At 44.6% G+C, this 27,280-nt stretch overlaps 1 protein-coding gene across 2 annotated transcripts in view; it reads right to left on the bottom strand.

Annotated features, from left to right (window-relative positions):
- Positions 1 to 7,418: 7,418 nt before the first annotated feature.
- GPC4 (glypican 4) overlaps positions 7,419 to 27,280 on the bottom strand; it is a 69,735-nt gene continuing 49,873 nt past the window's right edge. For both annotated transcript variants that reach the window (XM_080553712.1, XM_080553713.1), the window contains exons 4-9: positions 19,884 to 20,049; positions 13,365 to 13,495; positions 13,102 to 13,248; positions 12,546 to 12,682; positions 10,548 to 10,723; positions 7,419 to 10,195 (exon numbers count right to left, since the gene is read on the bottom strand). In XM_080553712.1, the coding sequence (XP_080409838.1) occupies positions 9,987 to 10,195; positions 10,548 to 10,723; positions 12,546 to 12,682; positions 13,102 to 13,248; positions 13,365 to 13,495; positions 19,884 to 20,049 (966 nt within the window). In that variant the 3' untranslated portion in view covers positions 7,419 to 9,986. The remainder of the gene's footprint in view (positions 10,196 to 10,547; positions 10,724 to 12,545; positions 12,683 to 13,101; positions 13,249 to 13,364; positions 13,496 to 19,883; positions 20,050 to 27,280) is intronic.

Genomic DNA, 27,280 nt, shown 5'->3' with positions numbered 1-27,280 from the left:
GCCATCTAGTGCATAGAGGCAGAAATAGCACAGTGTCTGCGGGCAGACAGGCACGCACGGCACCAGATGTGCAATCCAGATGTGCTCTCAGCTTGGGCCATGAGGCCCACGATGGCAGACTCCAACCTGCTGCCTTCAGTACCGGTGCCCTGGCCATGCTCACAGCCCTCACAATGCACATTAAAGCAGCCTCAAACATCACCTGCCCTGGATTTCTCCCACCAAAAAAGAGCCTAGCCTTATCCAGAAAGCTCCACTTGCCTTGAGAGGAAAGGGAAATCCTTCCCTTTCCCCAAAAGGTTTCAGTTTAATTGTTCCAGCTTCATCAGCTTGTGGTCTTTACGGCCAATATAGCTCAACATTTCGGCTCTCTGGCGTCACTCGAATGTAAAACATCTCCCAAAGAAACATGTTTTTCATGCAAGACAAACACTCTCTCAGTAACAAGAAACATTTTTCTTAGACATGAACAAAGGGTGAGGTTTCTGCAGACAAAGGAACTGAAGGTTTCATTTTATGGAGCGCATTCTCTGACGCAGACCAAAATCTTTTTGCGTTTTGGGGTTGTTTTTTTCCTGAATGCCTACTTTTTCCAAAAATATATCTCATCTGATTATAATTTTCACTAGTGATTTAAAAATTTAATGGAAATAATTTGGCTTTTAGAGTACTTTTAACCAAAAAATGCATCTTTCACTACAAACGCACGACCTCTATAAGCAAAGTTTGTTGACGGCTATTGAAAGCAGATATTTTGTGAAGAATATAAGTTGTGAACTTCTCGCTTTGTTGAAAAATGGATCTACTTCTAGCTCTGTAAGATACAACTTTCTCCTAGTGTTCTCCTAAGCTGTTCCTCAACCTGATTTAAAGGAGACAAGTTTATTTAAAGCTTTCAACTTCTTCCATATCATTAACGCAAAGCATTCATGAGGACTCTGCGTTGCTCATTACAAACTCCTTGCCTTACATATACAAATGCATTTTGTACATTTAATAAACACAAAAAGTGACAGAAAAATAAAATAAAATAAAATAAAAGGTCTATCTAGGCTTGATTTAGAAGTAGAGTTTAATATAGAGACCAGGTCCACCCCACTTGCAACCATTGAAGCCAGGATATCTACCCACACCTGTACACTGCATTAGTAGGATGATTTGCGCGTAGAGCAGAGAAGATATTTCTCTGTGGCTGCTGGTGTGGTCAGAGGGTCACATCCACCTGGGCCATGCAAGGACTGGGCACAAGGCTCCCTGCACACGGGGCCTGAGATGGGACGGGCTCAGCCCCAGTGCTGCTGGATGCAGCGGGAGCTCCTCCACAGACTTGGAGCAAAGTCAGGGCTTAAGTAGCAACTGGAAGGATAAAAGCTTGTGGGATCAGGCCTTAAACCAACAGCTCCTGACTCACGACAGCCTTGGAGAATGTCTGAAATAACCGATATTGTTACAGGCCCGCATGTTAAAATAAATGAAAATCCATAATGTTAATAGACATTAATTCATGCTAATGGAATCACTGCTCTAAAAGCAGAGTTCATAAGCCCAGCTAGACCACTACCACCGTCTACACATTAAAAAGATCCAAAACATTTAAATATTGACCACATTCCTTTGAAATTAATAGTATTTCCTTTGGATTACGCATTGATCTCAGCTGAGCTGTGCTTGACATCTGGAGCAGTTAAAACAGCAACCTGAACAGCCATAGTCTGCCACTAATTTTGAAAGGAGAAAACCAATTTTAACTTATGTGCTCTCATTAAAACCACTCGGCTGTCTCAGTGCCGGGCCCAGCAGAGCTGCAAAACCACTGCCTGCAATCGGCTGAGCCAGAGTGCCTGCCATTGCTTCAGCCCCGGGGCTGCTTGCATGGGTCCCCAAAATCCCTGTCTTCCTGGGGAAAGGCCCCTTGAGCACAGCTCTGATGGTGGAGAAATCATTTCATTGCTCTTAGCATTGCCTCGCCTGACCAGCATGCACATGGTGGGGAGGTTGGAGAACTTTTAGGTTTTGGTGGGTTTTGTTTGTTTGTTTGTTTTTCTCCCCTTTAATGTTTTTGAAAAATCCATTGCTTCCTCCATGCACTGAGACAGGACAAGTCACAGTTGTGCTCTTGGTTCTACTCAAGTTCTCCATGCAGCTCTTAATTGCACAGGTTTAGCAACTGCTCACAGCGGGAACTCCTTCTAAAATGATCCTGGTGTGAGCAGCAAGGGCACGAAGCTGAGGAAGAAGCAAACCACCCTTTGCAATGCACCAGGAGCAAATCCTGCTGGGGAAGGTTTTCCCTTCCAGAATCCTCCGGCTTACTTCTGGTTCTTGGCATTCCCTGGATGGTACAACACTAAATTTGTGTGAAAACCTGACTCCCACCACCCCACCAGCTACCCAGGGACCTTGCCCCCATCCACCCCTCCCCATGAGGCTCCCCAGCAGCTTCTCCTGCCTGATACTGCCCTTGCAAAGCACAGCCCTTACATTTTCCCATAGGTGCACAGCAGCAAGCTGGGGTGTTGTGGAGGCACCTGATGAGACCGGCATAGCTATCGCCTGTCTATACATTTCCCCCTTCAGCTAGGAAGCCAAATGTCAGAATTATTTAGTATAAAACACACAGGCAATATAACGCACCTAATTTATTTGGCTAATTATTTTCAGAAAACGAGGCTCCGGAAGACCTCAGTCAAAGACAACGGCTTCTTTGTAATCTGTCCTCTTGGCCTCTGGCTGGCTGCAAGCACTCCCTCACCCACACAAACGCTGGTCCCCAACTGTCCCTTCTGGTGGGAGCATTGCTCAAACCCCAAAATCCCACCACTACATTATAGCAACAAATGCTCATTTGATACTCAAGTCTAATATTTTTGATCCTAAAAAAATACATAATGAATAAATAGTGATTATGTATTCTAAACTTCTCCAATTGTGGACTTTTTCCCCCCCCTATGGGAACAGCAGAAGAAACAATGCCATGACACCAGCCAAATTTCACACTTGCCCCCAGCCATGGAGGCACAAGAGCCTGATGTAAGTCAGTGCCTCGTCTTCATTTCCTGATACATTTTACCTGGAACATCCTCAAAAAGCCAACACAGACCGTGCTAGTGCATGGAAAATTCAGAGCAAACGACAAACTCGTGTAGGTCTGTTAGACTGGGCGACACTTTTCCTGTTATTCCACACACCTATCCATGCATCAGAGCACCCAGCTCCTCACCTGCAAACAGGACAGGCTGACCACCCCAAAGCCAGAGGGATGGTTTGAAGAAAAATGCATTGAATCATGCCTCTAGAACCCAGCCGCACAGGCACAGATTTATTTAGGATTTCCCATAGCAGCTGTGATACATATTCACTCCATCATGGAGATTCAAACGAAGGCAGCCATTAAAAAAGAATGAAAATGAACTCAAACAAGCCTCTTTGTTAAATCAGAATAGCTTTTCTACAGCAGCAACTTAGTTGATACAAATCTGTGACCTTGCCGGATAAAAGTCCCTGGAAATGCAGATGCACCTCCCGTTAACATCAGTGAAAAGTCTCCTGTGGATTTAACAGTCTTCAGATCTGCTTCTTGCACAAGACAACAAGCACGTGTGTGGTATTGGCATGGGGGAAACGGCTGAACACGTACAACAATTAGCTTTATAAATGTAAGATTTCAGCTATTGTTTTAGTTGCCTGTCCCCAGGGATCCTCAGCATTACTGTATTATTGATGATGCTAAATTGGGTTTTCAGCAAAGCTGTTTTGAAGGCTAGTGAATGCCAAAACAGCATTTCAAGCCATTAAACTTAACAGACGAAACAATTTCTTCTAAAAATAATCATAACTTCTTTCCACCAGAAAAAACAAAAGCCTGGCCAATTCCTAATGTTCCAAGCAGGCCTGTATTTTAGAGCTAGACTTGCAAAGTTCTGAAAAAAATCAATTTACATTGGAAGCAGTAACAGACCTGGACTGTAGGTAAAGAGCAGCCACTCTACACAATGGGGCTGTGAGCAACTACAGGCTAACACATTCCACCTTGCTAATCCTGAATTTTCCCATTCCAAGGAAAAAAAAAAATGCCATGTCTTAGCTCCTGCTAACATCCTCAGCATTATGTCGATGCAAATACAGTCACGAGGCAATTACCAGCCCAGCCAAGGGCCAGGCATTGTGGGGCTGACAATAAGTCGGCGAGCCATTTAGAGGAGAAACAAATAGCCTTAACCTCCTCCAAGATTTTAAGTCTCATTAGTATAAATCAGTAACCCAATTAACGAGGGTTTTAGCATATTGATTTGCATCAGATTACATGAATTAATGACACACATAGCAGGAGACAACGTGGCAGGAAGCGCTGGGAATACAAACAGCTATGTAAAGGAAGGCTCTGGGAAGATGAACAGCTATGTAAAAGAAGGCAATGCAGAGCACCGATTTTGACTGAGCGTGGCAGAAGCCTCCTTCCAGACACGAATACAGTTCCTCCATCATCTTGCTCATCCTCTGCAAGACACATGCGACAGCTACAAGGACACGGCCCCAGCTTTCTCCCCCTTCTCCTCAACCATACTGCAGTGCACCCAGCAGCCCAGCAGATACCCACATTGGCATTACTGGGCCAAAACCCAAGTAGGTCTGTAGCCTATTTGTTGCCCTTCCCCATCGCTTGGCCCCTTTCCTGGGCTTCCAAGAGAAACTGGCTTCTGAAATGTGTAACAAGGTTAGGCAGGTTTGCCAGCATGAATTGTAAGAGCTGCTTTGGGAAGAATATGGAAGCTCTTGTTTTAACAGTTGCGGTGATCTGTGGCTGGGGGTTAAAAGGACATAGCCTCCGGAGGAGGCCACACAAGCAAGAAGATCCACAACAGTGCAAGAACTATGGGAAAAACCAGCTAAGTCAGCAAGGAACAAGGGGCAAAGGCAGTGAGAGCGGGCTGGAAGGAGCCCAAACAATCAGCCAACAAAGCAGAGCAGGCTCAGGAGGAAAAGCAGCTCCACCAACTGCCCCAGCATCAAGCCCACCACATCTGGGAGAGAAAACACAACACTGGGACATGCCACCAGCGTCCCCCAGAAGGGATCATACCCAGGGACTAAATGTTCATCCGTCATCCAGTAACTCTGCGAGACCTGCGGGGTTCAGCAAACGCCTCCTGCCCAGGGCCCCTCCATCTCGGCAGGCTGCCCAGCGCCACGGACTGCCGAAGAGGACGGCCCTTTCAGAGAAAAGGGACAAAGGGGACGCCTTCCCCTCCTCCCGAGGCGGGCAGCCCCTCCTTGATCCAGCAGTTATAAAAGGGCTCTCAATCCATGTAATCCATTAGATACAAATTACAGCAATTTAAGCACACTTGACCCAGAATTACAGCAAGCCCATAAATAGCTGCATCTTCCCAGGCAATTTACACTGTTACATGCCCTCCAACAAGCCAAAGCAGAGGATTTAAAACAGAAACAAAAACAAACCATAAAAAAACACCAAACCACCCCCCAAAAAACATGATGCCTGCAACAGCAGTATTAAGAACTGAAAACCAGTACTAAAGGTTGGTTTACATTCAGGTTGTCCTTAAAAAAAAAAAAGCCACAGTTACACAATCTCTAATCAACATGTGTCTTGCAGATATGGATCACCTTAAGCCATTAAATCACAGCCACAAGAAAGAAGATGCTGTGAAGAAGTGTGGCATGACACCACACAGCTGTTTGGGACAAGGAAGACAACCACACCAAGCACAGGGGATGCTGGCACAAGGACAGCATGGGACAGTGCTGACCAAGGCAGCTGCTCCACCCTCCCAGGGCAGCTGCTTGCTGCAAATCTCACCCTGGGGTGTAACCCTCACCAGCCAGGTTGGGCATTGCAATGCTCCTACATCAATTTTACCACTCTGCTTTCATTTTTATGTTTTTAAATTACGATTATCCTTACAGATAGCATCCAAAAGAGAAGCAGCAGAGGAAGGCCACCTCAGCCCATCCTAAATGGGAAAATAAAACCAACAGCATTAAGGGGAAAAAAAAAAAAAAAAAAAGCTGTTTTCTTCCAACAATGGGAGATGGATATATCCAGGTTTGGGTTTTCAGCCACAGCCACCAGCTTCCACTGGCACAATCCTTGCTCTTCAGCATCCCCAAGATGTGTCAGGAGTGTCTGTGTTGGCAGGAGATGCCCATTTGCTGCTCCCAGCTGTAGGGATGTGCAAGTGCACAGGCCTTCCCACCAACGAGAAACACTGAGGTTTTGTGCTGGAAAGTGACGTGCACACGAGCAGCATCCCTGGTGCAGGGTGCCACTGGTCTGGTTTACTGCTGCTGCCAGCACGTCAGCCATGCACCATGCATCACTGCTTTCACAACAGGGGACTGCACAAGAGAGGTATGAAGGTAGAGGGTGTCTGTGGTGGGGTGACAAACAGAGCCATTAGTTACTGTAGGACATGCTACAACTAAAAACGTCCAAAGAAATTGAAAGGATTTTTCACGTGCCTTGCTCTGAAATGTCTGATACCAGATGCTACCACGAGCAAGGAGCCAGGACCAACTCAGAGGTCTTACCTGGTTCAGCAAGTCTTGCATCCAGCTAAAGCAATTAGAGGATGGGGAGGGAAAGTTCATCATCATCAGGTTTAAGAAATAATTGAAGTACTGAGAAGTTGCACCTTTCAAAATACATATGCTAACTTAACGTGGCATTTGTCCTCACAGGCAAGTTCAGCCTTCACTGCGGGATCACCCATTTTGCTGCCCAGAAGCCTCCCACAAGAAAAACCACACCAGGAGGCAGTGCCGAGGCCAGAACAGCACCGGGGCGACTCCTCCTGCCGCTCCGGTCACCGGTCCCGACTTCGGGCCACACCATCCATCACAGGATGAAATGAGAGGCTGTTTGAATACAGGAGTGCCGTTGTTTGCTCTCTTTTTCTCCCTTCATTACTATCAGAAGTGTAAATAGGCAGGCTGGTCTGCTGGGGAAACCCATAGCGACCTGTATGTGCACATCACCCGAACGGCCGCTGCAGCGCAGGGCGCCGTGTGCTTCACTCAGAAGAGCAACAGAGTCACAGATCTGTTACAGCAGATCCTTTCACAGGCTGGATTTTTTTTATTCCACCTCTGGGAGACAGCACCTCAATGCCACCAAGAATACCACCTTCTCTGGTCAACTTTGTTTTTGAAGCTCATTAGTACTTGCATTAATTTTAATTATTAATTTATACGCGGGAATTTTTCCTTAAAGCATGACCATAATGGCAATGGTTATTTGGAAAAAAAAACAAACACTGGAAGAAATGGAGCAGATGCCTTCTGACGAGCAAGCAGCCAGCAGCATGCCTCAGTCCCCACCCGTATGGTTTAGTTTACAAGCTCATGTCAGAGAGCCAATTTCACACACAAACACAAAATAAAAGCAGGAACACAACTTTTCATCATCCTACATTGATGTTTACTCTTGTTTCCTGTAGCCCCAGGTGACAAATCTGTCCTTGATATAGCGGAGGATTGTTGTGCTATTAACAACGTCAACTGAACAAGTTTAAAACTCAAGTCAGGTCTTCACATTGTTCACTTTTACCAAACTAATGAATAATAATTAGTAAGCAATTAGATGTAAAATGATAAATATAAATTCAGAAATGTTTTCCTTTAAGCACAGACTGGGCAGAACGCTCAAAAGCAGGAGAATTTACAAGCAACTTTCTTACATATGAACATTTATGCCAAAAACTGAGATCTTGGAAAAGTCAGCCACTCTGAACACAGGGCTTTTGTTTCACCATTCTCTGAGCTCTGAAGAAGTTTAAATTTTTTTTTTTTCTTCATTTAACTTTGCCGGCCTGCCAGCTGGGTATAAGCCAGAAGGGTTATCCAGTCAGACCTTACTGTGATATATTTACAATGGTAGTGCATCTAAGGTTTGTTTATTTCAGGATTAAAATTCAAATGGTTAGAACCATTTAAATAATTAAAGGGCAATCAGAAAATGCCATGAAACCAAACAAATCAGTAAAAGTCATGGAAACCATCAGCAATATTTAATTCAGAAATTCTCTTTGTTAAGGAACTTAGCTGAAAGAAAACAGCTGGATGTAGTTCAACCCTCTAAATTAAAAACAATCTAACAAGGTCTATAGGGATAACTCTTTCAGCTACATATTGGAGACCAGATTCACTTCTACCAAGTAAATGTAATAGCACTCAAAGCTAGAAAGGAAATTCCTCAGAACTGAGGTAGTTTCTAAGTATCAGCACATTTTCCAATTCCTCACAAGGCAACTTAGCTATTTACAATCCATTTTTTCCCACACATAAATTTATAACTTTTTCAATTTTATGCTTCCATGATTTATTTTCTAAAGAAAAATAATCTAGCCAGAATATCCCTACTCTACTAACATCATGTTTTAATAAATAACGGGCTACTTCTAGTAAAATTAAGCCTCCAGGATTGTTTATACCAGCCAAGAATATTCCATCTTTATAGCTTTGCAGAAATTTGGTGTGAAAATAAAGTTGAATATAACGCTGACCCTGAGCTAACAAGTAATTAATGCTTCAATATAAAAATAGAAAATTATCCTTACAACACAAGGGTGGAATACAGCAAACCCTCCCTCTCTCTGGATTGCTCTCCTGGCTGGATCCCAGCATCCAGCCAGACCTAAAGGCTACCTAAAGCAGGAGGAGACACATGCAGAATAATTTTTGAGTCTTTCTGAAGACTTCCCCCCCCAACTCTTTTAAAAATTATTTAATATCTTTTTCTTAAAAATATACTTTTCCTTTATTAATGAGTTGCTGTACCACGACACTGTTCCAACTGCAAAAGCATACGTAGAGAGAGATGGGCGTCTTGCATAGCTTCGAAAAGCTGCAGTCACTCTGTGCCCGGGGACTGGCTCCCAGGGGACCAAGAGCACCAAAAAGGAGGCGTCTTCGGCCCTGCCAGCTCCTGCCTGCAACAGTGCAACAGGGCACCCTGCCCAGCCTTCCCTTCTGCCCCTGGTCAGAGAGGAGACAAAACTTTTGCTAAAACAAAACCAACAGTTCTCCCTCCTTCACCCCCCGGCAAAGTATTCCTAAAAATAAAAAACAGAAAAAAATTAATCCAGCATTCATCTAACAAATTTGCAGACAAGACACGTGTTGGCATTTGGATCTGTGACACGACAAGTTGCTTCCAACCGAACAAGTTTAATGCCTTATTCCCACTGGAGATGCACTTCAGGAACTGACCTACGTGAGTTACAGCTAATCGCAAGGATCCTGGGGAACAAATGATAACTCTTCTTAGCATCTGCAAAACTGGAATTCTCTGTAGTCTCTTCCAACTTAACCAAACATCCTGTAAAGAAAGTACAGGCTGCTCCTGGCATTACCACCTTATGCAAATGGGGCACTTGGCACACTGACCAGTTCTGTCTTCATGTTGGTTCGCTGCATAATAAAGACAAATTACTTCTACTTTTTTCCAGATAAGGCAACTAACATTACGTGGATAAATGGGAAGTTAACTACATGAAACATGTTTTCTGCTCGTTTGGTAATTATTTTTTCCCCATAAGATAAACATGATAAATAAAACCTGCTTCTGTACAGATATTTCTCATTTCAGAAACACATACTTGTTACATGCCAAGAAAGGACCCTGGGTTTCTTCTTTTTGTAAGAAATGTGGTAAAATAAAAATAAAAAATAAAAAAGTGATAAAGACAAATGCAGAGCTAACTACAGGCTTGTATATACATTTCTGTTATCCACCTCTATCATGGACTCTTGGTGAACGGGACAGACTGGTAGGCCCCATTCCTGTTATTCCCAGAATAGCAAGGGAAAAAAATCAGTATCTTAAAACCAGTGGCAACATAGTAAAAACTGTACACTGTTGTCCATTAACTTAAAAAGCAAAGTCACTAGATGGTATAAAAGTGAAAGCAGGTGCCTTCTAACTTTGATAATAAAAGTCTTTTTTTTCCCCCTATGCTGCACAATTATCTCCATTGTCTTTGCATGGCCAAGAACAAAATGCTAAGGAACAAGGCTGCTTGTGATAAACCGCTACTGGTAGCGGCAGAAGTGTTCGCTTTTTTATCACTCTTGTTGGAGTTTCCAGTAACTTCGGTTGCATTGAACTCGAACTCCGGGGAGCACTGCTGGAACTCGCAGCCGCTGCCGCTCTCCTCCCCGCTGCTCTCCTCACCTGCAGGAAACACACACACACACACACACTGTAGCCCTCTGCCATCTGCAGCTCAACGCTTTGTTTGCAAAAGGCAGCAAGGAAAAGAAAAAAAAAAAAAACAAAAGCACAATATGCAGATGCCTCCGTGATGCTCCTGGTGTAAGGAGGCTTCCGACACCTCACAGCGGGCAGTATTTCAGCATTTACGAGACTCTGCGCACAGCCTGCCAGCCGTGCAATTTCTCACCCTCCTTACTAACTCACTTACAGATGCCCGAAGCTTAACTAGCTACCCCGTGTTAGCATGAACTCCAATTAAAAGGAGGAAGAAAAAAAAAATAAAGCAAAAGGCAAACAACAGCAAACGTACTGATGTCAATGAAGTCAACGTCGTTCCCACTGTATGCGTTCTTCAGCTTGTTGGTCATCACCCGCAGAGCCATGATTTGCCGGCGAATCACCATGTCCGGCTTGGTAATATCGACTTCCACCTCTGGGTTATTCACCTGACTTGCCAAGCCGTTTCCAGTCACCGCAAAGTCATATCTAAAAAGAAACCATTCCTGACGTTACTGGAGCTGCAGCTCAGCAGGGACCACACTGAGGGGTGAGAGCGTGGAAATTCAGTGATGCCAACCCCCCTTCTCTGCTCAGGTGATTTTCTGAGCCTAATGCTTTCTTCCCACATGCCAGCCCACATGGAGCACTTCTCTGGCTTCTTAGCATGAGAAATTAATCAGTGTTCTTATGTATCCTGTGCCCTTTACATGCCTGCCTTTTACCTGGGGGAGGGGGAGGTGGATTTTCTCCTCAGTTTGAAAAAAGAAGGAAGATGTAGGGTTTATAATAATAATGGCTTAACAGCAGCATAAATCAGCTTGCTGCAAGGCAACAGAGCAACACAAGCTATTGAGATGCCCTGATGTCCAGTTGGATGACACTTGTGGGAAAACAGCCTTTGGGGTCATAGCTATACCAGAGAAACCTACAGGAACTGTTGGAGGCAAGAGTCATTCTGGCTTTGCATAATGCACCTCAACAATAGAGCTGCGGTACTACATATGGGCTGCTCACCACATAGACATGAGATGCAGTTTCTCCAATAACCCCAGCAGGAAAAACATCTGTGATTTTGAAAATGAGATGACATAACCCAACTTGTTGGTAGACAACAGCCATCCTACTCTGCCTGAGGATGTGTGCGTGCTCAGGTCTGCACTGCGACACATCTGAACACAAGGACAATCTGCTGGTTTAAATGAGCTACTGAGCAACAAAACCCAACAGAATATATCTCCTGAAACAGGCATTTGTAGTGTCATCTTACAGAGTACGAAATGAAACCTTTTATCTTACAGACCAGATATAGGACACTGCTTTCTAATTCCAATTACCTGACTTGCAAGAAAAATCAGTGTTTAACACAAGAAGAAAATATTATTTTTGCTTAATTACAGTACCAACATTAGTTCCTGCAGACAGGAGGGCAGACCTTAGGAGGGCAGACCCATTTCTTGTGACAGAGACCCAAACCATCAAGCTAGCTGAGCAATGCAGTTTCAGGCACCCAAGAAACAGTGCAAAATTTATGCAGTAATCCTGCACACCAGAAATATCAAAATATTAAGAGCAAAAACTGTAAATATGAAGAAAAACTGCTGGAAAACCCTGGACTTATATATACACACACACACACAATGAACATCTTGGATTTTGCTTATTTCCTCAGTAAGCAAACAGGAAAAAAACCCTGCTATTTTCAAAATAAAAGTTAAACAGTTACATAAACCATATGACAGAAATCCTTTGGCTTATTCATGTGTTGGTAATTTCTTCCCTAAGAAAAAAAAAAGTGGTTTTGTAACTATTTTTCCACAAAAAGTGTGCATGAAAACCACTGGTCCCATTGTGCCACTGTCCTCAGCAGCAGAGAAGCAGACTTTTCTCTGGCCTCCAACTCCTTTGCCCTTGCTCATCAAGAAACCCAGAAACACCTCCTGGTAACCATCACGCAAGAAGCACAAAGTGGGGGCACTGATGCAACAACACAACGTGAGCATCTCCAGTCTTTTAGCCAAGGCTTTGTACACCTCACCTCCCCAGACCTGCCAGTGGTCAGTAAGAGTCCTAAGTGCAAAGAGAGATGCCGCATCTGGCTATCTTTTAAAACAAACCACCACATAGAGCTCAGACAACCCTTTAGCTTTGCATTCAAGCTCTCTTGCCTACAAGAAGATGAGCCAAGGGAGCAGCCAGGCTCAGGGGAGACGTGTGTGAGCCCTGGAAGAGCAGAGGCTCATGGTGTTGGGTCAGCATTCGGGGACAAACTGAGGGGGAGCGTTCACCCAGTGCAGGGGTTTCTCCAGACCTGCTCTTGGCGCTCCCGTTCCAGCACTCGTTCTCGTTGACAGTGCCTACAGACATCTTTTCATCGTTGCAAATGTTGCCAGGGAGAGATGACCAAAATTTTTTGGCTTGCTTCAGCTTTTCTTTTACATCAGTAACCTATTAAAAAAAAAAAAGGCATAATCCAGAATACCAAACACTCATTAAAAGTGAAGCTGGAAAGGTATTTTTATCCTAACAGACGTGTACAGGCCAGATCTTTAGGCTGCATGTAAAGTTGCGTCGTTTTGATGGTTGATTTACTTTTTAATACAAAATTAAACACCACTCTTCAAACACATATTACTCATAAGCAAAGCCTTTAAACAGGCACTTTCTGACACACAAGCATTGAGGTAATTTACATCCAGAGCCATGGACAGATTACACCCCTCAGAGAGTTTAAGGCAGCCAAGGAATATTTAAGAAAGAAAAAGAGAAAACCACTAACCAACAACTATAAATTACAAGTGGAAAAAGCACACCACGCTACATGGGGGAGTAGCACCTGCACAGTACCGGCCAGACAGGGCACTCACCAGCCTGTCCAAGCTCGTGCCAGCGGCTGTAGTTGGCCGCTCCTCCGGGTTGTATGGTCTAAAGCGAGCGCTGAAACCACTTTCAGAGACAGAGCGAGCGGTTCGACCTTGTGCAAGTGTTTTTGGCTGGCCACATCCCTGGAAAACCTATGCAAGAGAAGGAGACAGTTTTACAAAATGGGAGTTCACGAGAGACCTCCTCTTCAGAGCCCAGAGGGAAATATACTGGACAAATAAAGCCGGTGTCCCCACTGCCCATTTACCTTCTGAGACACCTGCATGCTGTTCTCCTGCATGTTCATGATTGCATCTGAAATTTTCACATCAATGGGATCCATGACTGACTCGATATTAAAAGGCCCCTCCAGCCTCTCTGCTACCAGCAGCATTGAATCTAACACAAAGAGAGAAATGAAGGCTTTTAATGGAGCTGCTTCAAGGATAACACATCAAGCACACGGGGATGCACAGACCCTCTGCTCCAAAACGTGCATCTCAAGCATGCTCCTGAGCAGAACAACATCCCCTCCCCATCACTCGTAAAAGGCAGCGTGGTGTTGCATTTGAAACTCCACACAATCCGATGTGAACAAGTGACTAGTTTGCTCTGCACGAAGACATCGAGGCAAGACGCGGCCATGACCAGCCCAGCAGGGCTGGCCAACGAGAACCGCGCAGGTGCCACAGCAGCGCCCAGATGTTAACCACCACAGCATCACTTCTGACTGGCGCACGTCTGCAGGAAACATTGCGCTGCATTCCCAGGACCTATAACTTCACCGGACTGGCTGGCACTTACTGGGCTGCCAGCACTCGGCCACGGGCTCATACACATCAAAAGCGGCGCTAAGTGAGGGAGAGCCTTTGCAGTCTGCCAAAATGTAGTCTGTAATCAGCTACTCCCACGAAAACTAGCATTACTAAAACCCTCCTCTCCATGCTTATTTATTAAAGGTTTCCCTGTGTCACTTGTTTTTAAAGACTGCTTTCAGAGCTGAAAGAGAGAGAGCCACCGGCTTCGTCATGCCAGTCCTGACCATCAGACACTGACACAGAAGGGTCCAAGAGCACCACCGCTGCGGCCTCTCCCTTACAGGGAGCTACAGACGTGGCTGCATGGAGGCAGCCAAGACATGGGACTGTATGGTCTGGCATTACATGGACACAAGGGAGACTGCAGGAGACCAGGACAAATGCTGTGCACTAATGATATACGTGGCACGTGTTCTATGCAAGGGGAGATGGAAAAGTCCCTCAGCCAACATGGGCTCAGTCCTCCCGTGCTGACACGCACGTACTCTTCAAATACATCATTAAACACGGCAGCTACTGTACTTCCATCACTTCCTCTGGGAAATTATTATTGGCATTAAAGATTTCACCCTGCACTGCATTTAATTTAAGCCTTCTCTGAGCCTCCCCTAAACAGCACCTGCATGCCCGTGCCTTGTGCTGGGCAGTCACCTCTTCTTGCCCATCACAACCTTTACTTAACATCAGTTTCCTCTGCAGTCCCTCAATTCCTGAAGCACTCTGTTTTCTGCTCTCCTCTCCTATGTCGCTTCGTGCTGCTGCGCCACAAACTTGTAACTCTGAAGTTGCATTTTTATTTATTTTTTTAATTTTCCTAGCCTGTGTGACGCAGAGGTGAGCAAAAAAGCCCCTGCAGCCCCCAAGGAAGCCCTCTCCTGAGGAGTGGCTCCCCACTCCCAAGGATACACCCGTTCCCTTCCATTAAGGAAGAAATGAGTGTTTGTACATTCAGTCCATTGATTTCTCTTGAAAAGTGTTTCTTGTGACGTTCATTCTCCTAAGTGCATAAGGTACTTTCAACAAGCAGAAAATTTCTGTGGGCTTCAGTTACCAATTAGTCCTATAGAGATACTCCAAGTACTAAAACATTTACTAATAGCTCTGCCTGCATGTCTAATTCCTTTCAAGCTACACTTAAAAAAAATAAAATATGCAATTTAGCTACTTGCATATTTAAAAAATAATCAAAATAAATCCCAAAACTTCAACACAAAAAACACCACACAAGTTGCAGAAGCATTCTGAGCCTGGAAATCCACTCCGTAAAGACAACTCTGTTTTAAATATTTGCTGGGCATGAATTAAGGACTGATCAGGGGATCAAGACACCCTAAAAATTCCTTTGGAGGAGCTGCAGCATCAGTGAAGACCAGTGGTGCCATGCAAGGGATGCTTAGGGATGAAACCCACAAGGAGCTCAAGCCCCAGGAAACACCCTCGCCCCTCAGATGCACACAGCCAGCATTAATGACAGAGCTGCTGCAGGGCATGGCTGGAATTTAGCCGTCAGTGACTACAAACAGGTCTGAAATAAATGCATTTTTTTAAAGAAGGTAATAACAAATGAAACAAAGAGTCTTAGACTGTATTGTGGTGGGCTCCAATAAAGTGATGCTTCAAATCTCTGAGTAATGACTACTAGCATGAATATACCATTGTGCCGGAGGAGAGAAAAATGCTTTTGATGTGCTACCAAATGGAGACTTTTGTAAACAAGTGGAGCACAACTTAAATGTGTTCATCATTGTCAAAGCTTTTGGGGTTTTTCACGCACATAAAGAACATCCCATCGCAGTTTGGAGGAAGCCGCTCATTTCAAATAAAAATATTATGAATAGACAGATAATAAAACACACAAAAATGCATAGTTTTAAAAAAAGAAAATCATTCCATTTTGTAACTACTTAATTCTCTGAGTGGCCAGGAAAGGCCGCAGATCAATAAAGTGTTTGTGAAAGACTGAAAGGAAACATAAACCCCAATTCTTCTGGCTGTTTGGCGTCTTTGTAAACTTTGAGCCGGGCAGGCCATACACAAGACCATGGGAATGTAGAGCGAATTGGGCCCTTTGTTACCGATGGTGCCATGGCGTTACATGTATCACAGCAAAGGAATGCAGCCACTGCTTTGACTGCTGATATAGAAAATGCATTCGGCCTCCAGCAGAGCTGCCAAAGCTGGCTATAAAAGATAAGGAAAGTAATAATTGCCCTTGGAGAATATATTCAACTGTAGCTCTTCAGGAGCAGTGATAGATACTGACAAGAAGCACTAAATGAAATAAACTTTTATTAAAAAGGGGGGGGGAGGAATAGGGGACTCTACCCAGCCCACAGTCTTGATTTGGGGGTGATCCTGCAAACTTTTACCTCCCACCAGGAGCTGGCTGGTGTCCTCACCAGCAGTCATAGCGAGCAGTAGATTCCCTCTGGCAGCCACATTTGACATTAATAAGGTTGGCTGGGATTCAAGATAACATTAGCACTTGAGAGGGGAGGCAAGTTGCACTAAAACCATAAACTAAGCTTAGGTGTAACTTGTCTCCCAGAAAGATTTTCCTCCCCGCTCCCCCTCCCCAGCTCCGGTTCAAAATAACCGGCACTTACAAGCCACGGCAAGGTGGCTCTGCAAGTTTGATCTACTTCACAAAAAAAGTCTGGCAGAGTTAAAAACATATGCTGGTCATTTATTACAAACAGAGAGCATGACAAAGACCGTCTCTCCTCACTGTGCTGGGGAGACAGAAGTGGATTTGGAGAGGGGAAAAAACAACAACAAAAAAACCCCACACCGCACCATATAGCATCATCCCTTAAAGACCCTTTTCCTCCTGCATACATTTGTCCTTGCTACTGGCATTGAGACAATCCTTGGCGACAAAGCACCTCGCACTCATGAAGGAAAGCAATTCTTTTGCATTGTGCCACCAATAATCAGAAACCCACATCTTCAGCCTCACTGTCTGACTTGAAGAACAAAAGGCAGTTTTCAGTCTTAACCCCAAGATCTGATTTAAAAGGGGAGGGAAGGAGGGGGAAGACCTTGACCATTCATTAACAACAATCATTTTTTTTTAAAAGGAAAAAATTCTTTGCACACAAAGTAGTACTCCAGATATGTATATGGGGAGCCTGAATTCTACATCTTTGAGCAGAGTAAACCTTTGTGGAAAAAAAAAAAAAATCATGAAAAGGCACTGGAGATTAACATTGTTAATTCAGGAAAGCCTTTACATACACCCCCCACCCCAAAGCTTGTCTGAAACAAAGTATACCCCTGCCTAATTGGTGTACAATTGTGTCGAGAATGGATGGCAAAATAATTTAAAGATAGTTAAACTAGAAAACAAGAGTACAACTCAGTCATTGTTTCATACGTTGCAACCTTAAATGGTACTTTGCAAAAGTAAGGCAGGAGGAAGTCTTTGTCTTGAAGAGCCTACAAACTCAGCATCTCAGTTTGGAAAAGCTTTACACAAGTGACTTACATAGAGAGCCACTAACTTTGGGGGTGCTATTCTTCTATTAAACATTGTCAATCTGGGCATAGCCAGGCAATGAAGACAGAGATAAATAAAGGTTAGTGAAAAGAAAGGAAAGACAATAAAAAAACAAACACTAAGCTATACTATAGTCAGAAATAATCTTACAAATTCATGTGTTTTTTTTAAACAGAAACATGTACACATAAACATTCAGATGCATATTTTATACACACATACACATAAATTCACACATACTTCCAGCATCTATTGCAAGTTCCCCTCTTTAACTATCTTTAAATTATTTCACTCAGTTCAAAATCTATTTTTGGCACACAAATTATCATAGCTTAGTATTTACGCCCACAATGCAAACCCGGATTAAGCACAAGCACATGCAAGTGAGTTGTTTTTTTTTTTTTGTTTGCTTTTAAACTTAAAAACACGCAAAAGACATTTGTCACATATGTGTGTCCCCCCCCCCAAACACCAGATCTGTTTAATTTAGTTTGCCTCAAGTGTCAAATCGAGATGGAAAACAAAATCTGCAACATAACCAGCACCTGTTCAGTTATTAAATTGACTGAAGAAAGCACAGCTTAAGTTTTTGGTATCTGTGCTCCACCGCAAGTGCAAATAGTGCCAGTAAATGTAACAAAGCGTAATACTGTACTTAAGTAATGAGTGGGCAAGAAGCCCTTAGGGAGGAAGCACTGCAGGAAGAAAGCTTTGCTTCCAACCTGGAAATGCACTTATTTATTTTGTCTTGTTTAATAATCTTAATTATTGTATGCAGCCCCTGATCAGTCTGGTGTGACAGGGCTTGCTGGCTTCCCCCAAGTTTCGTTTTTAGTTGCATACCACCTACAGCAATTAGCTGCTTGTGCTTTTGTCTGTTTTCTGGCATTATGCCCTTCTCTTTCATGGGATTCCTCTTTTCTACTTGGACTAGATGTTTGCAAGTCTCCTGGCTTTGAGCTATTTCAGCAACAATTGTAGCTGAAATACTTAATATTCTCATGAGAAAGAGGGCTGGCAGGAATGGGGGGGCAGGGGGTAGGAATGACAGCCTCCCAGAGAATGACTTGGAAACCCAATTTAGTGTCACATTTAACTCCCTATATGGAACACACAGGCAAAAAAAACACCTTCTGAAATAATACCTTTCATACATCCAGTTGGCACAAGCAATTAAATGAAAAGCCTGTACACAAAACACAAGTTCTACAATTTAAATCTAGCCTGAGACACCAATTATCAGCAATTTCCCTTTTTTATCTCACAGTTTAATGAAAGGGAAATTTTTTCTAACAGCTTTTTTTGTTTTTTAATTTTTTTTCCCTCCAAGAGCACGATTGGAAGAGTACCACAGCCTTGTCAGTAGCTGCAGAAACTTCACATGTGCACTTCATCACACATTAAAACTGTAGTGAAGTGACTGTTCCCAAAAGATGCTTTCACCGATAAATCAAAGCTCCTTGAAAAGGAGCACAAATGCAAACATTTAACATTATCTTGCCTGTGCCCCAAAAACGTGATGTGTCACAAATTCTGCAGTCTTGACCCAATGTAGCATTTAATATTTCAGTCTACTCATATATTAGACTAGTCAGTCTACTGCATATATCAAATAATAATATTTATAAGCATGGAAGAGAAATAAACAGGAGGAAGACGATAGCAAAAGTATTTGCAAAGAACCACATACAGCCTATTAACAAAGATGGTAGCTTATCACCAAACGAACTGTTTAGAAACAGATTTAGACACATTACATTTAAATTTTTAACATAAAATACAGGTCTACAGCCAAAGCTCACAATGGCTGATGGAGCCTCCCAGACCGCGTAGCAAGAAAAATGGCTTTAGGAAGAACAGATGTATGGTAGCAACAACGTACGAGGAGTCGTATGGAGAAAAAACATCTTGCACCTACACTAGAGAGAAACCAGTGAAAGGATGGGAAGGCTGCACAATGGGAGTCCTTGGAAGCAGAGGAGAAAGACCAAGTCAGCAAGAGAGGAGAGCAGATCCAAGGGCAGTATGGACCAACCATCCAGCCAGCATGGCTTTAAAGGCAGCAAGTCTCTGCACCAAAATGGGACACTGTTTCCCTATTTCTAACTGACGTTTGGTCTTTATTTACCTCAGCCTTCACATTTTTGGACACTGTAATGAATCAAGACAGAGGAGATACGTCACAGCTGGGCTTGCTCCAGCAGTAAGAGACACTCCAGGCCTACAAGCACATGGCAGCTCCATCTGCCTGGTTTCCTGCAATGGAGGTCACTGGTGCAATGAAAGTCTCGCGTATTTAGAAATTAATGTGAACTACAAAAGCTTTGTTCTACATAGAGATGTGGAAGAAAGTGATAACCTATCAAACACCTAAAAATCTGCTGTAGCACACATGGCTGCTCCTAAAAGCCATTCAGATGGTGGAAACAATATCAAGGTATCCTTACATGCAGTTTTAATGGGACCTTACCCATAAAGGTATTCCACTCGGTGTCCAAATCCCCTTGGTTGGCCAAGCAGCCTCTCATGACATTAAAACAGTAATTGTAACAGGGCTTCACCGACACCAGACCTCGGCAGTGCGGGCAGTACATCATTTTCAGCAGTGCTCTTGTACCCTGTGGTGTGGGGTTCACCTTTAAAAGAGAAAAAGGAGAAGGGAGAAGAAAATTAGCCCTCAGTCACTAAAGCAAAGAAAACAAAACAAAAACAAAACGAAACAAAAAAAACATTTACCGGGTGGGGGGGGGGGCTAGTGGGAATGGAGCTGTGCAAAGGAGGTGTAATCAGGCCTGATCCACAGGTACACAGTCCCAGAGATCTAGGTTGTGGATGAGGATTTTGGCTTACTTCCTTGGGCACACCTGCCACTCAAGGATCACAGCCAGTCCTCCCCTCTGCGGAATGTAATCTGCACCGTCATGCACCCACAGAGATGCTGAGGGACCTCTGCCTGGGCTGCAAAGACAGGCACCCCAAGGGGGACATGCAGGGTTTGAGCTTAGTGAAGGTGATCAAGCCAAAAAGTAAACTGCAAGGCTGCATTACCCATGCCCTGCTTCAAACACACACTGAAGATGACGACTCTGGACTTTTCTCAAGAAAAAGTGGCAGAAATGTGATGCTTGCTGATATTCCCCCCACAAAACCCACGAAGAGCAGCCCAGGAAGGCAGCTGCTCTCCTCGGCTCTTCCCTGACAATCACCCAGCAGGGCTCTCTCGCAGACAGACCGTCTCCTTTATCTGACATTCAAACCCTGCAACACAACATTTACATGACAGACACCCAGCTTCATTTATACTCAGCACCCACCGCGCTAAATAGCACGGCTCTTTCCCCACGGAGGCAGCCACGACTGATGGAGGTGGCAGCCTCTTGGCACAGAGTGCCGAAAGACAAGCTTGGAGGACCCTGAAAGCCAACATACCTGCGATTTTGCACTGTGGCCCGCGCAGGCGGAGCTATCTGCGGCAGGCAAGTCACCTCTGAACCCTCAACAGGGCTGTTTTCAGAGGTGACTCATGGTCATTCGCGTTTGATTCACTCTCTGGCCCAGCCTCAAAATATTCATTGAAACAAATTCCACACAGTTGGCCTGAGGAGCATTAGTGCTAGCACCACACATTGGTACCGGCCATGTGGTGGGTCCATCTGAGGCACCAGCCTCCCCCAGGAGCCAGTCTGAGGGTCGATTAAACGTATGTGAAAATGGAAAATTAGGACAGGACCAGAGGAGGTATGCTGACAAAATATAAACAGTCTCTAGAGTTTTAAGCAATGTACTTGCTACTTCTTTTAAGGCGTTTACAGAGTGCTCTAAATAGGTTACGATCCAAGACCATGCCAAGGGGAGGAGACACACACACACAAGGAAGAGAAGAGGTCATTCGGTACAAGTGGAACATCTCTGCCAGCTGCACGGGAACAGGTTTTGTGGCAGAGAGGATGAGAAGGCTGAGAAGAGGCAAACTGAGGAAGCCCCCGAACCGCACATAACGGCCTTGCTATTGAGAAGCCCATCACAGCACGAGGACTATAGAGAAAGTACAACTGCTCACTGCCTATTTTGGTACAAAATTGCTTACTAGTTCCGTGTGCTGCCAAACAACAGATTTAAAAACAAAGAAAACCCGTCACATAATCGGTTCTTTGCACAAGATTAAGTAGAGGGCTGCAACTCTGTCACAGATCTCCAGTGCTGAAAGCTTTCATCGACTCCAGGGAACGGTGGAAAAAGCTCAAGCAATAGTTTTTACTAGCATGCACACACACACCCAACGCCCCCCACACTCAGGACTACGAAAATCTGTGGAAGAAAGATCCACACAGAACTACCACATTCAGAAGCACCACATCCATCTCCACCGGTCTGAACAGCGGTTTTCAAAAGGTGGGAGAATATCCTCAGGAAGTGACCCCATCACCTGCTGTGTGCTCGTGCTTTTCCCCAGGCACCACCGCTGGCTCCAGACAAATCTCCAACTCCTGACATCCCTGGGAACAGGCTAGCTTTGCCAATAATAGCAGCAGAGTTTTAAAAACCTCTTTTCTTACAAAAAGAGATTGGGGATAGAAATCTGTTATCTTTCTGCTAACTTCAGGAAGACCACAGTTTTTCTTCATCAGGCAAGGAAACTGAGCAGAAAGGACAATTTTCTGTGGTTTAGAGAGCTTGGAGCTGGATTTTGGCTGGCCAGCAGTATTCAGACATCATCTGTACCCTGCTTATCTGCGGTTCCAGGGTTCAGCTACAACCGCTCAGGCATTCAGGGCAACTGAGCTCACTGCTGTCAACAAGAGCCACTTTAATTTTTAGAAAGGAAACGAGATGCCTTCATACACACTCCAAACAGAGGGCCTGCAACAGCTCTGAGACATGAGTTCCCAAGAAATAGCTCCCTGCAAATGAGGCAGACAGGGAAGATGCCGTCAGAAACCACCACGTGTCTGGCCAAGACAAAATCCTTCGCCGTCATGCTGCACCGAGCACACAGGACAAAGAACGGTTGTCCCTTGTCCTGCCGGCTGAGCCGAGCCTCTCGGGGACTTCACAAAACCAAGAATTCATGGCACTGTGGCAGGAGCACACGTGGTCTCAAGCCCTCACAAAAGCCCCCACGACAGGGGAATCCTGCCTACAAGAGGAGCCGTCTGCAGAGCCATGAGGCCAATCGAACATATCCTCGCAGAGCAAACCAAACAAATGCTGCTTTCTGTGAAGACATCGTGTAGAAAAGCAGGCGAGACGGAGCCCATTTTAGCAGAGCAAAAGGAGGTGGAGCGCTCGGTGCGGAAAGCTGCTTGCGGTGGCGGGGGAATCCGATTTGGAGGCTTCAGAGCACGCCTGTTTGGGAGGCACAGCAGGAGCAGGAGCCCCGGCAGAAAACTCCCCATTGGGGCAGCATGGCTTTAAAGCAGAGCTAGTTCAAGTGCTGGGAAGAGCTCATGCAACAGAAAACAGCTAAATCAGATGATTTATAGTAGGAAAACTGAAAACAGACAAATGTAAAGGTATCATCTGCCAGCCAGATGGTTCAGTCCTTGCACAACAAAAAAAAGTTGGGGGGGGCTGGGGGGGGGAACTAAACATTATCTCATACCCAGAGACAGAACTTTGGAGGAACCCCCACATTGTCATTTTTTTCTGACAAAAAACCCTTCTCATGTCACCCCACAGTAGGCGCCAGGACCTCCACACTTACTGGAGGCTCGTCAGCAGATCCCAGCTTGTCCCACCACTGCTTGCTCTCGCAAAAATGCTCTGCATCCTCGCTGAGAAGAAAATTAGCAAGAGGTTCATAGGACCAGCCAGGTGCTAGAGCAGCGTAAAGTGGGCCAGGGGGCTCCGTTAACACTACGATAGAAAGCTGAAGTTTTATGAAAGAGGTTGCATGGTAGAATGTTACGAAAAATCACCAGCCAGGCTGTGACCCAGGAGGCGCCTTCCCATCTTAGGTTCCCCATCCGCGCCGAGCGGCTGCAACCTCACAGCATCTGCCCCGCTTTGATATTTCATCGGGTTGATCTTTATGAATCCCAGCAGATGCATGGGAAACCGAAGCCGCTTTCCCACGTTCCACGGCAGACGAACCGCGCCACGAAGACACCGGCCGCTCACTCAGATTAGACACCGCACGCTTCCTTTGAACAAAGACCCCGCATGATTTCAAAAACAAACAGGGTTTTGCTCCCTTCCCTATACAGGTTTCTAACTCTACACAAAACTGAGCAGATGCCAAAAACTGATCATGCCAAATGACAGGACATCAGTTCCTTCAAACCTCAGCCTGCAGCAGCTGCCTAGAGGAGCCATAGCTCATCATGGACACAACCCACAGGTAAGCTCCTGTTTTGCAATACAACTGCAGGTGAAGAGGAAGACAAAGTGGGAGTTCACCAGTCCGGGTTTGTCATTTTATGGCTTCAGAGAAGCAACCAGAAGGCACAAATAGAGATCGCCTGTAAGAGAGTGTTTCGGGAAAGATTACGAGTAATTACACCTCGTTACAACTGTGATAAATGCTTAACTGCTGCGTTTCGCTGCAATGAGAACCTTACCCCTGGCAATGGGCCCACGCCCAGTCCAGACCAATTCTAGATCTGTCAGAGGCATGTGCCATATGTTGCACTGGCAATTCTTCACAAGCTTTTAATGTTCACTCTGCCATGCCAGGTGCAAGCTCTTAAAACACCATTGTATGTAACAGTAAACCCAGATATGCTTTGTTCTGGGGTTGTGTTTATCTTGGAAAGCAACTCAAGTTCATTCAAACTCTACTCTAGAATGACCCTCAAAACCAAATAATCTCCTTTCTAATAAAGCTGAGTCCCAAAGAAAGCTTTATTTGCTGAAGAGGATTTACTCCAGTAGATTTGAACCCAGGTAGTACATTGTAGTGCACATACCCTGTAAAAGCTTATAATAGAAGTAAATGCACTCCAAACCCTTCCTTTTATCTTGTGAAATTTATTTCCTTTCTGTGCCGTTCCATGCCACTGCAGCAATCCATCACCCTGTGGTTTCATCATGTAAATTACAATTTGTCCATGTCTGTACGCTTTGTCAAACGTGAAGATTAAAAGCTGTTAACAGATGTGTTTTGGCACCAATCTTCACATTCATATCGGACTTGCTCTTTAAAAATTAAAGATTTTCACACAAAACACAAAAACTAAGCAGAAAGCAAACAAGTATGGGATTTCTGTGTTTAACTCAAACGTTTCATATCATATTTGTTGAGTACCCCCAACTTACATTTACAGGTGAAGATGCAATCGTGGTCCTGTAAAAATTATGTGCTCTCAGTGTAACAAAATCTGTTTTTTTTGTTGTTGTTGTTTTGTGGATACATTGCCATTTTCACCACATTTTAAAATCTCACATAAAGGAAATGGTTTGCCCTGTGTCCTTAGACTTTTCCTAGTAGTTAGCAAGTGCATCTGGAGGCATGCTTCTGGTACAAGCTTCACCTTTGAAGCGTTCACCTATCAAGTGTAATGCCTTGTTAACACCCTACATAAAGCCACTAAAGCTCAAGAAAACTGATCCATGCAAGCAGCTAAGGTTCAGGAGACTTAAGCAGTTTCTTTTCCCCCTGCTTCCTAAGGTAAGGAAGGACTGAGGAAGGGTGACAGAAGTCCAGCTGTGGATGGTCCTGCAGGGTGCTGCAGCCAGACTGGCAACTCCCTCCAGCTGCCAGACAGCCAGAGCCACATTTTATCCTCTCACTCTACCCTGAAGTTAACATTAAGAATGTTAATAACAACATTTAAAATCCTGTCAACTTTAATAACTATTTATAATAATACTGATAATTCAGGCTCTTATTTTCCAAGCTTGCACAGTAATAGCGTTGCCATGCCAGCAGCACAGCCACCAGAAAACAAAATCCCACAATTTGAAAATAGATGCAGTGAAATTACTTTTGATTTATATTGTGTTTTCTTTAAAAAACAATGAATTAGAGCAATACTAAATAAATAAGATTGAAAGAGTGATTTCTCAGTGACACAAAGATGATTTCAGGACAAAAAAAAAACAACACAGCAAAACAAACAAAAGCCTCCAAAACCAAATAAAGGACTCTTGGATGCTCCAGGTGAGCAGCCAAATGTAAGACAAGCAAAGAGTCATCAATTTTGGGGATCAACACAGCCTTACTTGTATAATTTTTTCCTCTACTCTGTCTTCTACAAGAGCATCATCTTGGCACATGCCAGTCAAACATTCAGCTCCCCGTGAAGCAGATCACTGGCATCTCTTGGTTTGCTTCCCCACCCCAAATATTCCAACGAAAGTGTTTTGGAATTAACAACGTATTTCAGCATTTAACTGAATCTTCTGGCCTTGTGTTAGCACATGAATAATTTAGAAGGCATCTCATTCAACCACAGATTTGGGCCTCCAAGGTCTTGCACAAGAGAGCACATTTAACAGCAATATTTGGTAACTGCACAGCTCTGTGCCTTGTCAGTATTCGCTACCCGTGGACGTTTTCTGCAGCTTTATCTGTCTGGTTATAGTCACCTCTGTGCGAGGAAAAGTTCAAGAGTGCATTTACGCTTGATTCACTACTTACAGTTTGCTTGTCTCCCCCCAAAGCGTATGCAGATGTCACTCTACCAGGGAGGAACAGCAGAACTCCTGAGAACCAAAACACCTGACCTGCTTGGTTTTAATATTAATGTCTCAATAGGAGAGCACTGTGTGCTCGTCTCGGGAGATGCCATGAAGGATCTGTATTCTTTAGCTGTTGCCCTCCATGAGACATAGCGTTACACCATCCTGTGTGCTGCCACCGCGCTACCCCTGCTGCAGGTCTCTGAAGTCAACCCGGGGCTTTCCTGAGGGCGTTCGCGTGGCAGAAGCAAGTGCAGGAGATGCGGGGCTGCCTGCATCCTGCCCGGGTGCCGGCACCCCGAGCCTATGCAGGGCTATGCAGACACCTCTTCCAAATGACTCCTGGGTGAACAGCTCCCGCTTTCCGTGTCCTCGGAAGCAACACTCCCTCCAAACAAAGCTTCTTCTCTAAAGCACCTGCCTCTCCCCAGCTCAGAGAGGCAGAGGATAATTACGAGCATTTTGTTTGCTATAATGAGCCAAACAGTGAGAGCATTTATCTTGGCAGCAATACCAAAAAACTTCCTTAGTTATCCCTCGTATTGTTTTCAGAATTAACAGCCAAGTCACAGCGTGGAGGGGGGCAAAGAAATGAAAAGGAAGAAAAAATCCCAGTGGACTGAGATGCTCCTGCGTGATGCCATGAGCTCCAAACCACATCCATCCATGCACGCTCTCAGCCTGTTAAATCCGTGATGACTGCTGCTCGAGTATGCTTTGAAGGCTATGTCTAGCACAGATCCTCAGATGGCTGGAGCTGAGGCAGATGCAGCCACATTCTTGGCAGGTCTTCTCAGGGTCATCTTTGATGTAGAGAAGTGCTTAGTATTGTTTTCTGCATTGATGTTTGCCCTTGACACACGGACGGAAATGTCCTTGTGCACGGTGGCCCCTCAGTTCAGCTCGGCAGCTTGCAACTTGCTGCCTGGACGTAACTTTTTTTTTGGAGGTCCCTTTGTAGCACTACAAGGGCTCCTTGGCTCTTCTGGCTGGTTCTCAGTTGCTCATGAAGCAGCAGCATCTGCTTCCCATCTCCTCTCAATACATGCACACAAGCAACGAATTTCATTTTTATCTGTCACTTCACTGGGAGGATCTGCTCTTGCCCAACGGGTGTCCAGCTTCAGATACAGAAACATGAACTTCTTTCTGATAAAGGATTAAGGACACACGCCCCTTAAGTCCAACCAAGGGCAAAGAACTCACAAAAGGAGATTGGACCTTTGCTCACTGACTAAACTCTTA

Source organism: Anser brachyrhynchus, assembly GCF_964034855.1.
Source record: "Anser brachyrhynchus genome assembly, chromosome: 13".
In the NCBI taxonomy this organism is placed as follows: domain Eukaryota; kingdom Metazoa; phylum Chordata; class Aves; order Anseriformes; family Anatidae; genus Anser; species Anser brachyrhynchus.
This window is presented reverse-complemented; position numbering and strand designations above follow the sequence as displayed.